General features: G+C 44.7%; 1 protein-coding gene across 3 annotated transcripts in view; it reads left to right on the forward strand.

Moving 5' to 3' along the window:
- Nucleotides 1-14227, forward strand: part of st6galnac3 (ST6 (alpha-N-acetyl-neuraminyl-2,3-beta-galactosyl-1,3)-N-acetylgalactosaminide alpha-2,6-sialyltransferase 3) — a 322126-nt gene that overhangs the window by 256286 nt on the left and 51613 nt on the right. For all 3 annotated transcript variants that reach the window (XM_063064719.1, XM_063064717.1, XM_063064718.1), the window contains exon 4: nucleotides 10010-10117. In XM_063064719.1, coding sequence (XP_062920789.1) covers nucleotides 10010-10117 — 108 coding nt within the window. The remainder of the gene's footprint in view (nucleotides 1-10009; nucleotides 10118-14227) is intronic.

The raw sequence follows: 14227 nt of genomic DNA on the forward strand, positions 1-14227 counted from the left end.
TCAGCTTTGTGATAGAGAATAAAGAGGATATGTGGAATGTGAGAGGGAATGGGTTTTATGGGAATGTGGCTAATGGGATTGCTGCAATTGGTGTAGGAACCAGCAATCCTTAGCAGGTCAGGCAACTTCTGTATAGAGAGAGAGAGAGAGGAGAGAGAGAGAGAGAGAGAGAATGTTACAGATTGATGAACAGCTTCTTTTCTGTCTGCATAGATTGTGTTTGACCTACTGAGTAATTCCAGAACTCTTTTTTTTATTTTGGTTTACAGTATTGTATAATTTATGTGCATTTTATATTCTATGTGTTGTCTGAATTGGTCTATCTGAGATACTGCTGTAAATAAGTTTTTCACTACCTGTAACTCACTATACTGTGCACATGGCAATACGCTCAGCTGAACGTAAGCTTCCTGTTTTTATCATCAGGGATGATACAAAGATAGGTGAAGGGGCAGGTAGTGTTGAGGAAGCAGGGAGGCTACAGGAGGACTTATAGATATCAGAAGAATGGGCAAAGTGGCAGATGGAATACAGTGTCGCGAAGTGTGTGGTCACGCACTTTGGTAGAAGAAATAAAAAACATAAGACCATTAGACATAGGAGCAGAATTGGGCCATTTGGCCTATTGAGTCTGCCCTGCCTTCCGATCATGGCTGATCCTTTTTTTCTCCTCCTCTACCCCAGTTCCTGGCCTTCTCCCCATAACCTTTGATGCCATGTCCAGTCAAGAACCTATCAATCTCTACCTCAAATATACCCAAAGACCTGGCCTCCACAGCTGCATGTGGCAACAAATTCCACAAATTCCACAAATTCACCGCCCTTTGGCTAAAGGACCATTTTGAAAGGGTGTCCCTCTATCCTGAGGCTGTGTCCTCTTGTCCTAGACTCTCCCAACATGGGAAACATCCTTTCCACATCTACCCCATCTAGGCCTTTCAACATTTGAAAGATTTCAATGAGATCCCCCTTCATCCTTCTAAATTCCAGTGAGTACAAGCCCACAGCCATCAAATGTTCCTCGTATGATAATTCTTTCATTCCTGGAATCATCCTTGTGAACCTCCTCTGAACTCTCTCCAATGCCAGTACATCTTTTCTAAGATGAGGGGCCCAAAACTGTTCACAATACTCAAGGTGAGGCCTCACCAGTGCCTTATAAAGCCTCAGCATCACATCCTTGCTCTTGTATTCTAGACTTATTGAAATAGTCATAGTCATACTTTATTGATCCTGGGGGTGGGGGGGGAATTGGTTTTCGTTACAGTTGCACCATAAATAATAAATAGTAATAGAACCATAAATAGTTAAATAGTATTATGTAAATTATCCCAGTAAATTATGAAATAAGTCCAGGACCAGCCTATTGGCTCAGGGTGTCTGACCCTCCAAGGAAGGAGTTGTAAAGTTTGATGGCCACAGGCAGGAATGACTTCCTATGACGCTCTGTGTTGCATCTCAGTGGAATGAGTCTCTGGCTGAATGTACTCCTCTGCCCACCCAGTACATTATGTAGTGGATGGGAGACATTGTCCAAGATGGCATGCAACTTGGACAGCATCCTCTTTTCAGACACCACCGTCAGAGAGTCCAGTTCCATCCCCACAACATCACTGGCCTTACGAATGAGTTTGTTGATTCTGTTGGTGTCTGCTACCCTCAGCCTGCTACCCCAGCACACAACAGCAAACATGATCGCACTGGCCACCACAGACTCGTAGAACATCCTCAGCATCGTCCAGCAGATGTTAAAGGACTTCAGTCTCCTCAGGAAATAGAGACGGCTCTGTCTCTTCTTGTAGACAGCCTCAGTGTTCTTTGACCAGTCCAGTCTATTGTCAATTCGTATCCCCAGGTATTTGTAATCCTCCACCATGTCCACACTGACCCCCTGGATGGAAACAGGGGTCACCGGTACCTTAGCTCTCCTCAGGTCTACCACCAGCTCCCTAGTCTTTTTCACATTAAGCTGCAGATAATTCTGCTCACACCATGTGACAAAGTTTCCTACCGTAGCCCTGTACTCAGCCTCATCTCCCTTGCTGATGCATCCAACTATGGCAGAGTCATCCGAAAATTTCTGAAGATGACAAGACTCTGTGCAGTAGTTGAAGTCCGATGTGTAAATGGTGAAGAGAAAGGGAGACAAGACAGTCCCCTGTGGAGCCCCAGTGCTGCTGATACTCTGTCGGACACACAGTGTTGCAAGCACACGTACTGTGGTCTGCCAGTCAGGTAATCAAGAATCCATGATACCAGGGAAGCATCCACCTGCATCGCTGTCAGCTTCTCCCCCAGCAGAGCAGGGCGGATGGTGTTGAACAACTGGAGAAGTCAAAAAACATGACCCTCACAGTGCTCGCTGGCTTGTCCAGCTGGGCGTAGACACGGTTCAGCAGGTAGACGATGGCATCCTCAACTCCTAGTCGGGGCTGGTAGGCGAACTGGAGGGGATCTAAGTGTGCCCTGACCATAGGCCGGAGCAGCTCCAGAACAAGTCTCTCCAGGGTCTTCATGATGTGGGAGGTCAATGCCACTGGTCTGTAGTCATTGAGGCTGCTGGGGCGCGGCGTCTTCGGCACAGGGACGAGGCAGGACATCTTCCACAGTACAGGAACCCTCCGGAGCCTCAGGCTCAGGTTGAATACATGGCGAAGTACTCCACATTGCTGAGGGGCACAGGCTTTGAGCACCCTGGTACTGACACCATCCGGTCCTGCAGCCTTGCTTGGGTTTTGACGTTTCAGCTGTCTTCTCACCTGTTCTGCTGTGAAGCCCATCGTGGTGGTTTCATGTGGGGAAGGGGTATAGTCATGAGAGCAGTGTGGGGGACTATGAGGAGGGGTAGGAGGGGAGAGTGGAATATGTGTTGGTTGGGGGCCGACAACAGGTGGCTCATGTGGGGGATGGGCAGGGGCCACAATGTCAAATCTGTTAAAGAACAGGTTAAGTTCATTGGCCCTGTCCACACTGCCTTAGCTCCTCTGTTGCTAGTTTGCCAAAACCCAGTGATGGTCCTCATCCCCCTCCAGACCTCTCTCATGTTGTTCTGCTGGAGTTTCCACTCAAGCTTCCTTCTGTACCTGTCTTTAGCCTCCCTGATCCTGGCTTTCAGGTCCCTCTGTATTGGCCTCAGCTCCTCCCTATTTTCATCTCTAAACGCCCTCTTTTTAGCATTCAGGATGTCCTTAATGTCCTTTGTCACCCATGGCTTGTTATTTGAATAACGAAGGACAGTCCTTGTCGGAACATTGCAGTCCACACAGAAGTTGATGTAATCAGTGATGCACTCTGTGAGCCCATCAATATCCTCTCCATGTGGCTCACAGAGTGCCTGCCAGGGCATGCTAATGAATGAATGCTAACGTGGCATTTGCCTTCCTCACCACCACCTCAACCTGCAAGTTAACTTTAGGGTGTTCTGCACAAGGACTTCCAAGTCCCTTTGCATCTCAGATTTTTGGATTTTCTCCCGATTTATAAAATAGTCCGCACATGTATTTCTACTACTAAAGTGCATAACCATGCATTTTCCAACGTTGTATTTTAGTTTCCACTTTCTTTCTCATTCTCCTAATCTGTCTAAGTCCTTCTGCATTCTACCTGTTTCCTCAGCACTACCTGCTCCTCCACCAATCTACATATCATTTGCAAACTTGGCAACAAAGCTATCTGTTCCATCATCTAAATCATTTACAGATGTTTGTATATACAGTATAAAAAGAAGTCACTGGCAGCCAACCAGCAAGGGATCCTTTTATTCCTACTCACTGCCTCCTACCAATCAGTCAATGCTCTAACATGTTAGTAATTTTTCTGTAATACCATGGGCTCTTACCTTGGTAAGCCACCTCATGTGTGGCACCTTGTCAAAGGTCTTCTGAAAGTCCAAATATACAACGTCCACTGCATCCCCTTTATCTATCCTACTTGTAATCTCCTCAAAGAATTCCAACAGGTTCATCAGGCAGGATTTTCCCTGAAGGAAACCATGCTGACTTTGTACTATCTTGTCCTGTGTCACCATCACCTCATCCTTAACAATTGACTCTAACATCCTCCCAACCACTGAGGTCAGGCTAACTGGTCTATAATTTTCTTTCTGCTGCCTTCCTCCTTTCTTAAAGAGTGGAGTAACATCTGCAGTTTTCCAGTCCTCTGGCACCATGCCAGAGTCCACTGATGTTTGAAACATCATTTCTAATGCCACCATAATCTCCAGTGCTACCTCTTTCAGAACTGTAGTGTGCAGTTCATCTGATCTGGGTGACCAATGTACCTCTAGGTCTTTCAGCATTTTGAGCACCTTCTCTCTTGTAATAGTAACTGCACCCACTTCTCTTCCTTCACACACTACGACATCAAGAATACTGCTATTGTCATCCACAGTGAAGAATGATGCAAATTACTCATTTAATTCATCAGCCATCTCCTTGTCCCCCATTATTATTTCTCCTGACTCATTTACTAGCGGTCCTATATCCACTCTCATTTCTATATTATTTTTAACATATCTGAAAAAACTTTCACCATCCACTTTGATATTATTTGCTAGCTTGCTTTCATATTTCATCTTTTCCCTTCTAATGATTTTTTTAGTTGCTCTCTGTAGGTTTTTAAATACTACCTAATCCTCTACCTTCCCACTAATTTTTCCTTTGTTTTATGCCCTTTCTTTTGCTTTTACAATAGCTTTGACTTCCCTTGTCATCCATGGTTGTACTATTTTGCCATTTGAGTATTTCTTCATTTTTGGAATACACATGTCCTGCACCTTCCTCGTTTTTCCCAGAAACGCACGTCATTGCTGCTCTGCTGACATCCCTGCCAGCAGCTCCTTCCAATTTACTTTGACCAACTCCTCTCTCATACCAGTGTAATTTCCCTTACTCCACTGAAATACTGCTACCTCAGACTTTACTTTCTCCCTATCAAATTTCAAGTTGAGTACAATCATATTGTGATCACTGGTTCCTAAGGGTTCTTTTACCTTATCACCTCTGGTTCATTACATAACACCTAATCCAGTATAGTTGATCCCCTAGTAGGCTTAACGACAACTCTCACAACATGCTGGAGGAACTCAGCAGGTCGGGCAGCATCCGTGGAAAAGATCGATCGACGTTTCGGTCTGGAACCCTTCGTCAGGACTGTAGAGGGAAGGGGCAGAGGCCCTAAAAAGAAGGTGGGGGGAGGGTGGGAAGGAGAAGGCTGGGAGGTTCCAGGTGAAAAACCAGTGAGGGGAAAGATAAAGGGGTGGGGGAGGGGAAGCAGGGAGGTGATAGGCAGGAAAGGTGAAGAAGGAATAGGGGAAAACACAATGGGTAGTAGAAGGAGGGGGAACCATGAGGGAGGTGATAGGCAGCTGGGGGAGGGGGCAGAGTGACATAGGGATAGGGGAAGGAAGGGGGAGGGCACTTCCGGAAGTTGGAGAATGCTATGTTCATACCAAGGGACTGGAGACTACCTAGACGGTATATGAAGTGTTGCTCCTCCAACCTGAGTTTAGCCTCATCATGGCAGTAGGGGAGGCCATGTATGGACATATCTGAATGGGAGTGGGAAGCAGAGTTGGTGGGTGGCTACTGGGAGATCCTGTCTGTTTTGGCGGATGGAGCGGAGGTGCTCGACGAAGCAGTCCTGCTCTAAAAAGCCATCTCTTAGGCATTCAACAAACTCACTCTCTTGAGGTCCATTTCCAACCTGATTTTCCCAATCGACCTGCATGTTAAAATCTCATATGACTACCAATAGCTAAAGATATAAAGGCAAGACATTTTTCTAAATGGCGAGAAAATTCAAAAATCCGAGGTACCGTGCAGGATTCCCTAAAGATTAATTTGCAAGTTGAGTCAGTGGTGAGGAAGGTGAATGCAATGTTAACATTCATTTTGAAAGTCAGCTATTTTCTCTCTCTCTTTCCCTTTCTCTTTCTTTCCTTTCTCTCCTCTATCTATCCTATTCATTCTCTTACTCAGATTCAGATTTAAATTTGGATTTATTTGTCATGTGCACATAGAAACTAACAGTGAAATGTGTCACTTGCGTTAACCACCAACACAACCAAGATGTGCAGGGGGATGTTCACAAGTGTCACTTCATATTCCAGTGCCTCAATGTTCAGCAGAACAGAACTGAACACAACAAATCAGAAAATACCAAGCAACATGAGGAAAAGAACTCCAGTTGCTCACTCCCTCCCACCCACATACACATCCCTCTAACCCCAGGATAGGTCATCTTCTTTGGCCTCCAGCAGAAACACTGAACCACAGACACCGTACAAGGATAAGTATGTAAGGACATCTTATATGCCTCAACTGGATCACTGCATAATTATCTACGCTGAACTTGGGTAACCACACATGCCTTTAACCTTACTGTAAAACCCACCCTGAGCTCCGGACAGATGGAGCTCACCAGTTGCGGTTGGCAGCTCATTTAAGAGAAGGATGACTCTGATCTCAAATCTCTGCTGCCTCGCAGCTATACCCACTCATGGGAAAGGCTTTGGTAGTAAAACCCTAAGGGAAAAATCTGGAGCTGAAGTCCCTAAGGCAATCCTACATTGAGTTCAATGCTGACTAGCAACTCCTGCAACTTGGCTGGTGCCAGATTGTGTCAGTCTCTGCCGTTCCTTTGGGTTCATCAGTTGTGTGCAGAGGGGGAGCTTGCTACATGGGCAACAGCTTGCTCTTCCATATCGTACTGCCCTGGCTTGTGTATCTAGACAAAAGGCCACAATATCCATGGTCGACTCTGACAACAGAGGCAATCCCCCCCTCCTCTCCCATGCAGATTTGCTTATCTGAACTTCCTCCAAGCTGATCGCCATATTCTAACCAATGCACGGCTTGAGGAAGAGATACATTACCACCTGGTGAAACTTTTGTCCCTGTGCTGAACCGACAGACAAAATTGTCAAATATCTTAAATGTCACTCACATAAAACAACATTCAGACGTGAATAAAACTTATATATTGTATTCATTATTTTTCAAACAGAAGTAACATTGATGCATTCAAATCATTTTAAAAGTGGTTAATGTTTTAAATTGTTCAATCTTTGAGCAATACCTCAGTATTTTGTTCTCATTTTGTCTTACTTATTTACTTGTTTGTTTATTTATCTCTCCCTTGCCCATTATGCCGCTGGCGTTTAGGGCACCAGTGAAAGTTGTCCATGTCAGACAGTGGTTACAACTTCCTTTATCGTGTCAGTAGCTTCCTCTCAGTTTTCACTAATGTCAGTCATGCAAGTCCTGGGAATGCCATCGCACTCAGGTATAGAAGGATCCTTCATTGCTGCTTCCGTAACAATTTTGCTTTACCAGTCAGGGTTGTTGGCCCTGAGCTGAACCCCCAAACCTTGAGGATCAGTGGATCACTCTAAGTCTGGCCTCTACCCTTTCACCTGTTTGGTATGGGTGCCCCTACCAAGAGCCAAAGCATAAAACCCCGACTCCAGCCGGCATGGCTCTCCAGGTCACTGAGGCACACAAGCCTCCAAACCACAACAAGGTTGTGGTCCTCTTGGAAGTTTATGTATGCATTTATTTAATAATTCTTATTGTAACTTACAGTAATTTTTTCAGTATGCAATGTACTGCTGTTGCAAAACAACAAATTTCATGACGAATGTCAGTGCTATTAATCCTGCCTCTGATTCTGATTTAATTTTAATATGTAATAAGTTTAATATTTAACAAGTTGATAGGGTTGTTAAGAAGGTCTATGGTATGTTGACCTTCATTAGTTAGGAAACTGAGTTCAAGAACCTCAAGGTAATGATGCAGCTCTGTATAACCCTGGTTAGACAGCACAAGGAATTTTGTGATAATTTCCGGTCACCTCACTGAAGGAAGGATATGGAAGCTTTAGAAAAGGTGGAGAGGATATTTACCTGGATGCTGCCTGGACTGGAAAGGTTGTCTTATGAGGATAGATTGAACGAGCTAGGGCTTTTCTCTTTGGAGCAACGAGGATGAGAAGTGACCTGATAGAGGTATACAAGATGAAAGGAGACAAAGATAAAGTAGACAGTCAAAGCCTTTTTCCCAGGGCGAAAATGGCTAATACAAGAAGGCAAAATATTAAGGTGATTGGAGAAAAGTATAGTGGGGATGTCAGAGTCCTTTACACAGAGAGTGGTGGTTTGTGGAATGCACTACCAGGAGTGGTGGTAGAGGCAGATGCACAGTGGGTATTTAAGAAACTCTTAGATCGGCACATTTTATGATTGAAAATAGAGGATAGTATCGGAGGGAATGGTGAGAGTAGATTAAAATGTTACAACAACATGGGCTGCAGTGCTGTATTGTTCTATGTTATACTGACATGGTCCAGGTAGAGGTACAGAACTGCGAGGATGAAAGGCAGGTATCGAAGGCAGTGAGGGTCACAGGGTTCCTGTATGAACTAGGATCTTCCCAAGCGCAAAATCACTTGGGCAGAGCTTTGAAGACTCAAGCCCTTCTGCATTTCGTTTCTCCTGCCCTGAGAGTATGACACTCTCCCTACACCATTACTGCTACACACATGGGGGCAAGAGAAGACCCTAACTGCAAGCTTTGTGGTCAGCAGAGTTCAGTGGGACACATACTGTTAGGATACAAAACAGCTTTAACAGAAGGATGGTATAGGTGGTGCCACCACAAGGTCCTGCTGTCCCTTGCTGACACACTGGAGTGGGAGAGGGGTAAAAAGAGACCAGCTGGCAGAGAGGCAGACAGGACAGTCATTTTCATCAAGGAGAGGGCCACGCCAGTCATATCAAAGAGGCCCAAATCCAATCTGATGCAAACTGCCAAATCGTGGGAGATGAGGGCTGATGTGGGGAGGAAGCTGCAGTTCCTGAAGGTGGTGCAAAACATACTTTGACCAGACATCATACAGTGGTCCACCAAAGACAAGAAAATCATCCTGGTGGAGCTCACAGTACCATTGGAGGAAGGATGTGAGGAGGATCATGGGAAGAACGCCCTGAAGTACCAGTCCTTCGTCCAGGAGTGCAGGGACAAAGGATGGCAGATGAAGCTATTCCCTATGGAGGTGGCTTTAGAGAGTTCCCGGCAAGGTCTGTGTGGAGGTTACTGTCTGCACTGGGCCTTGATGAGAGAAGCAAGAAGCAAGAAGCTCAGGGGATGGGAGAGGAAGCGGAAAGAACTCTTGTTGGTCCTCTGTTGCCCCCATGTGTGTAGCAGTAATGGTGCAGGAGTTGAGCTGGAAGTCAGGAGCAGAAGGGCAGTGACTTGGCCACTACTGCTGACCCACCAACTGGAGAGTGTCGTGGTTAAGGGTTAAAACACTCTGTGAAGGTTGGGCACCACCTGACAACATCTGCACCTGACCAAAGGCTACAGTTACCTCATCAGGTAACTGAAGAGAGCACCCTGGTGTATGATGCAAGTATGCTTTATGTAAATTACTTGAAACTTACCCCTCTTGTTCTCCACCAAAATGAATAGTGTTGCCAAGACTGCTGCAGGTTTAGAAGACAGATTTTCCAAAGTAATAGCTGGGTTACTGGGGAAATTTGCACTTCACCGATAAACTCCAAGGGGAGTGGCTGGGACACTAAGGAAATTTTGGACGTGTGTGTGTTTGCTTGTGGGCTCTTGGCTTTACCCAGGCTTGTGAGCTCCAGGCCACCTCTGTGGAAAGTTTGGTTCAATATCTCCTTCACAAGACATGGTGCATAGGACTAATGATAGTACTGCAGATGAAGTCTAGCCAGATCTGTGAACAGCTGAAAAGCAACTTGCACGGCTCCAAGCTCAATATATCCTATTTGTCATTTAGTTTGAAAAGCATTTTGCACCTTGCTTTGTGAATTGCTTTCCACAGATACTGCAGGCTGCAAACTGACATGAATCGCAAGCTTGAGATAAATAATTCATACTGTCTGACACCAGCTGTGGCATTTTTCGTCTCCCTGCCTTGTGATGTGGTTTTGACAAAGTGCTAATACTCGATCATCTTACAATGTTTTCTGTTTTCTTTCTGGCAGGTTATTGTCAGGTACATACCTGAGTACTGGCTGGTTCACACTCGTGCTTGCAATGGAAGTCTGCCCTAAAATCCATATCTTTGGAATGATTAATGATGCTTATTGCAGGTAAGGTCACTGATGGGATTTTCTTTCACACTTCACTGAGCGACCCTGAAAATCTGAAAGGGTTCAGTTGGATAGACAATGTCTCTATGTGCCTCCTCAAAACTAGGAGGATGTCTTGATTGGTTAGTGACAAATAAATGCACAGGAAATTTCAAGAGGATGGTTTGAATGTAGAATTCACTACCACAGGGAGTATTCGAGGCAAATTTCAAAGCTGCATTGAAGGATGAAAGGTATAGACGGTTATAATGAAAGGGTGAGGTGTTGCAAGATGTTGGAAGGCTTGTGTCACTGTCAATGTAATTTTAAGATATTGTCTTTTCACATTATAAAGTTGTTTCTCATGGTTCAGGTTTTTGTCCAACTGCAAGTTTATTACACAAACTCAATAAAAGATTAGGTGTTATAGCATCATCAAGCACCACAGCTCAGAAGTGGTCATTCGCTTCATCCAGTCTGTACTGTACCGTTATTCTGCCCAATCCTATTGACCCACACCAGACCTCAGGCCTCCATACCCTTCCCATCCATGTACTTATCCGGGCTTCTCTTAAATATTGAAATTGAATCTGCAACCACCACTTACACTGGCAGTTCCTTTCACACTTGCACTCCGCTCTGAGTGAAGAACTTACTCCTCATGTTCCCTTCAAATATTTCTATTGTTGTACAGTGAACTAAGGCTACTTTCTCACCAAGGACACTCTCTCATCTTTCACTGTGATGTGTGGCCTGCACAACAGACTACTTAATCAGAATAAGTTATTGACAGAGCAGACTACTTAATTGATCACACCCATAGACCATACCCTGCAACTGATGCAAGATGGTCGCAGTGTATATCTCTGCAAAATGCACTGCAATTACCCACCTAGGCTTCCCTGATGGCACTATCATGTGATGTATCAGACACAAGTGGGAAGCATAATGAGAGGTATTCTTTTTTTAGCAAAGAGCTTACACCATGTAGGACAAAGGCAGCCGGTACATGGGACCACCAGCACCGGCCAGTTCCTCATCCTGACATCATCCTGACTTGGTAATATGTCACTGGTCCTTCATCAGCACAGGGCCCAAATCCTAGAATGTTATACTCTGCAACCCAGTGGGAGTGCTTTCACAAGAAAGATTACAGTGTTTTAAGAAGGTAGCTTATCAGCATCTTTCAAGGGCAGCAGGGACGAACATAAAACCATAAGATATAGAGAAGAATTTGGACATTCTGCCCCTTGTATCTGCTCTGCCATTCAATCATTGCTGAGTTTTTCAGCACCATTCTTCTGTCTTTTCCCCATAACCCTTAATACCTTTACCAATTAAGAACCCATCAAGCTTTGGCTTTAAGTATACCCAATGAGCTGGCCTCCACAGCCCTCTGTGGCAATAGATTCTGCAGATTCACCACTTCCAGGCTGAAGAAATTGCTCCTCAACTCAGTTTTAAAGGGACATCCCTTTATTTCGAGTCTATGGAAATGCCCTCCATTTCAATTCTATCCAGGCCTTTCAGTATTCAGTAGGTTTCAATAAGATACCCTTCATTCTTCTAAACTCCAGTGAGTACAGGCCCAGAGCCATCAAACACAATATATACTGGCCTTGGTAATCAAGCCAAAAATCTGGTTTCTCATAAGCCCAAGGCAGACATCCCACCTCTCCCGGAAGTTCCGGGAGTCTCCCGCATATTGATAACAGCTCCCTGATGCCCACAAATTATATACAATATCCCGGAAATCGATTTTTTTGAGAGCGTGAGAGAGTGAGAGAGAGAGAGCGGGGGAGAGAGAGAGCGAGAGAGCCATGGCAGAGTGTTCCAAAAAAAGAAAATATAAAACGTACTTCACCCCAGACTACACTAAAGTGCACCCCTGCCTAACAGGGGTAAAAAATAATGACAGTGTTGCTCACTGCACTGTTTGCAACAGTGACTTTTCTATTGCCCATGGTGGGTTAAGACTGTAAAAGACATGTTGAGGTGAGTTTAACAGGTGTCATTCGTTCATTAGCATAGCTAACTTTATTTAAACTAGCTGGCCAGCTGCGAAGGAGCTACCCTATTGCAGACATCCCACCTCTCCCGGAAGTTCTGGGAGTCTCCTGCAAACTGATGGTGCTACCTCCCTGAAATGAGTTTTTGCAGGGTGGGATGTCTGCCAAGGCAATCAATCTTAACCTCCACAGGTGTGAACTTCCTACTTTTCTGCAAAGAGAGAAAATCTCTATTTACCCCTTTCACTGAGGTGCTGATTTTTCCCTAGGATGTCAACGTATCACTTGATGCTCAGAAGGTACAATAAAACCTAGTGCTTGCTGACCAACCATTGTTGCGATTTCTATCTATGTGATGTAAAGGTGTAATGAGCAGTTTGGGCCTGTGAGCAGCATCGGAGAGCATTGGGTGTCGGGGTTACTTCATAGTCATAGTCATAGTCATAGACATACTTTATTGATCCGGGGGGAAATCGGTTTTCGTTACAGTTGCACTATAAGTAATAAATAGTAATAGAACCATAAATAGTTAAATAGTAATATGTAAATTATGCCAGGAAATAAGTCTAGGACCAGCCTATTTGCTCAGGGTGTCTGACCCTCCAAGGGAGGAGTTGTAAAGTTTGATGGCCACAGGCAGGAATGACTTCCTATGACGCTCTGTGTTGCATCTCGGTGGAATGAGTTTCTGGCTGAATGTACTCCTGTGCCCAACCAGTACATTATATAGTGGATGGGAGACATTGACCAAGATGGCGTACAACTTGGACAGCATCCTCTTTTCAGACACCACAGTCAGAGAGTCCAGTTCCATCCCCACAACATCACTGGCTTTACGGATGAGTTTGTTGATTCTGTTGGTGTCTGCTACCCTCAGCCTGCTGCCCCAGCACACAATGGCAAACATGATCGCACTGGCCACCACAGACTCATAGAACATCCTCAGTATCGTCCGGCAGATGTTAAAGGACCTCAGTCTCCTCAGGAAATAGAGATGGCTCTGACCCATCTCGTAGACAGCCTCAGTGGTCTTTGACCAGTCCAGTTTATTGTCAATTCATATCCCCAGGTATTTGTAATTATCCACCATATCCACACTGACCCCCTGGATGGAAACAGGGGTCACCGGTACCCTAGCTCTCCTCAGGTCTACCACCAGCTCCTTAGTCTTTTTCACATTAAACTTCAGATAATTCTGCTCACACCATGTGACAAAGTTTCCTACCGTAGCCCTGTACTCAGCCTCATCTCCCTTGCTGATGCATCCAACTATGGCAGAGTCATCCGAAAACTTCTGAAGATGTCAAGACTCTGTGCAGCTGTAAATTAATAATGGATGTTGCCTTTCTGAGGTACCGCTCCATGAAGATATCTTCGATACTATGGAGGCTAGTACCCAAGATGGAACTGACTAATTTTACAACTTTCTGTAGCTTCTTTCAGTCCTGTACAGTAGCCCCTCCCCCCCTCCCCCCCCCGCCGCCATTACCAGACACTGAACCAGACTGTCAGAATGCTCTCCACGGTACATCTATAGAAGTTTTTGAATGTCTTAGGTGACAAGCCTGATCTTTTCGAACCCCTCATGAAATGTAGCTGCTGTTCTGTCTTCTTTATAGCTGCATCAATATGTTGGGACCAGGTTAGATCCTCAGAGATCTTGATACCCAAAAACTTGAAACTGCTCACTCTCTCCATATCTGATCCCTCTATGAGGATTGGTTCATGTTCCCTTGTCTCACGCTTCCTGAAGTCCATAATCAGCTCTTTCATCTTACTGACATTGAGTGCCAGGTTGTTGCTGCGACACAATATGATGAACAATGAAGGTTAGCTAGCCAATAAATCAGAATCAGAATCACAATCAGGTTTATTATCACCGGCATGTGACGTGAAATTTGTTAACTTAGCAGCAGCAGTTCAATGCAATACATAATCTAGCAGAGAGAAAATAATAATAATAATAAATAAAATTAAAATAATAAACAAACAAGTAAATCAATTACGTATATTGAATAGATTTTAAAAATGTGCAAAAGCAGAAATACTGTATATTAAAAAAAAGTGAGGTTGTGTCCAAAGATTCAATGTCCATTTAGGATGGCAGAGGGGAAGAAGCTGT

The sequence above is a fragment of the Mobula hypostoma genome, chromosome 12 (assembly GCF_963921235.1).
Source record: "Mobula hypostoma chromosome 12, sMobHyp1.1, whole genome shotgun sequence".
Lineage (NCBI taxonomy): Eukaryota > Metazoa > Chordata > Chondrichthyes > Myliobatiformes > Myliobatidae > Mobula > Mobula hypostoma.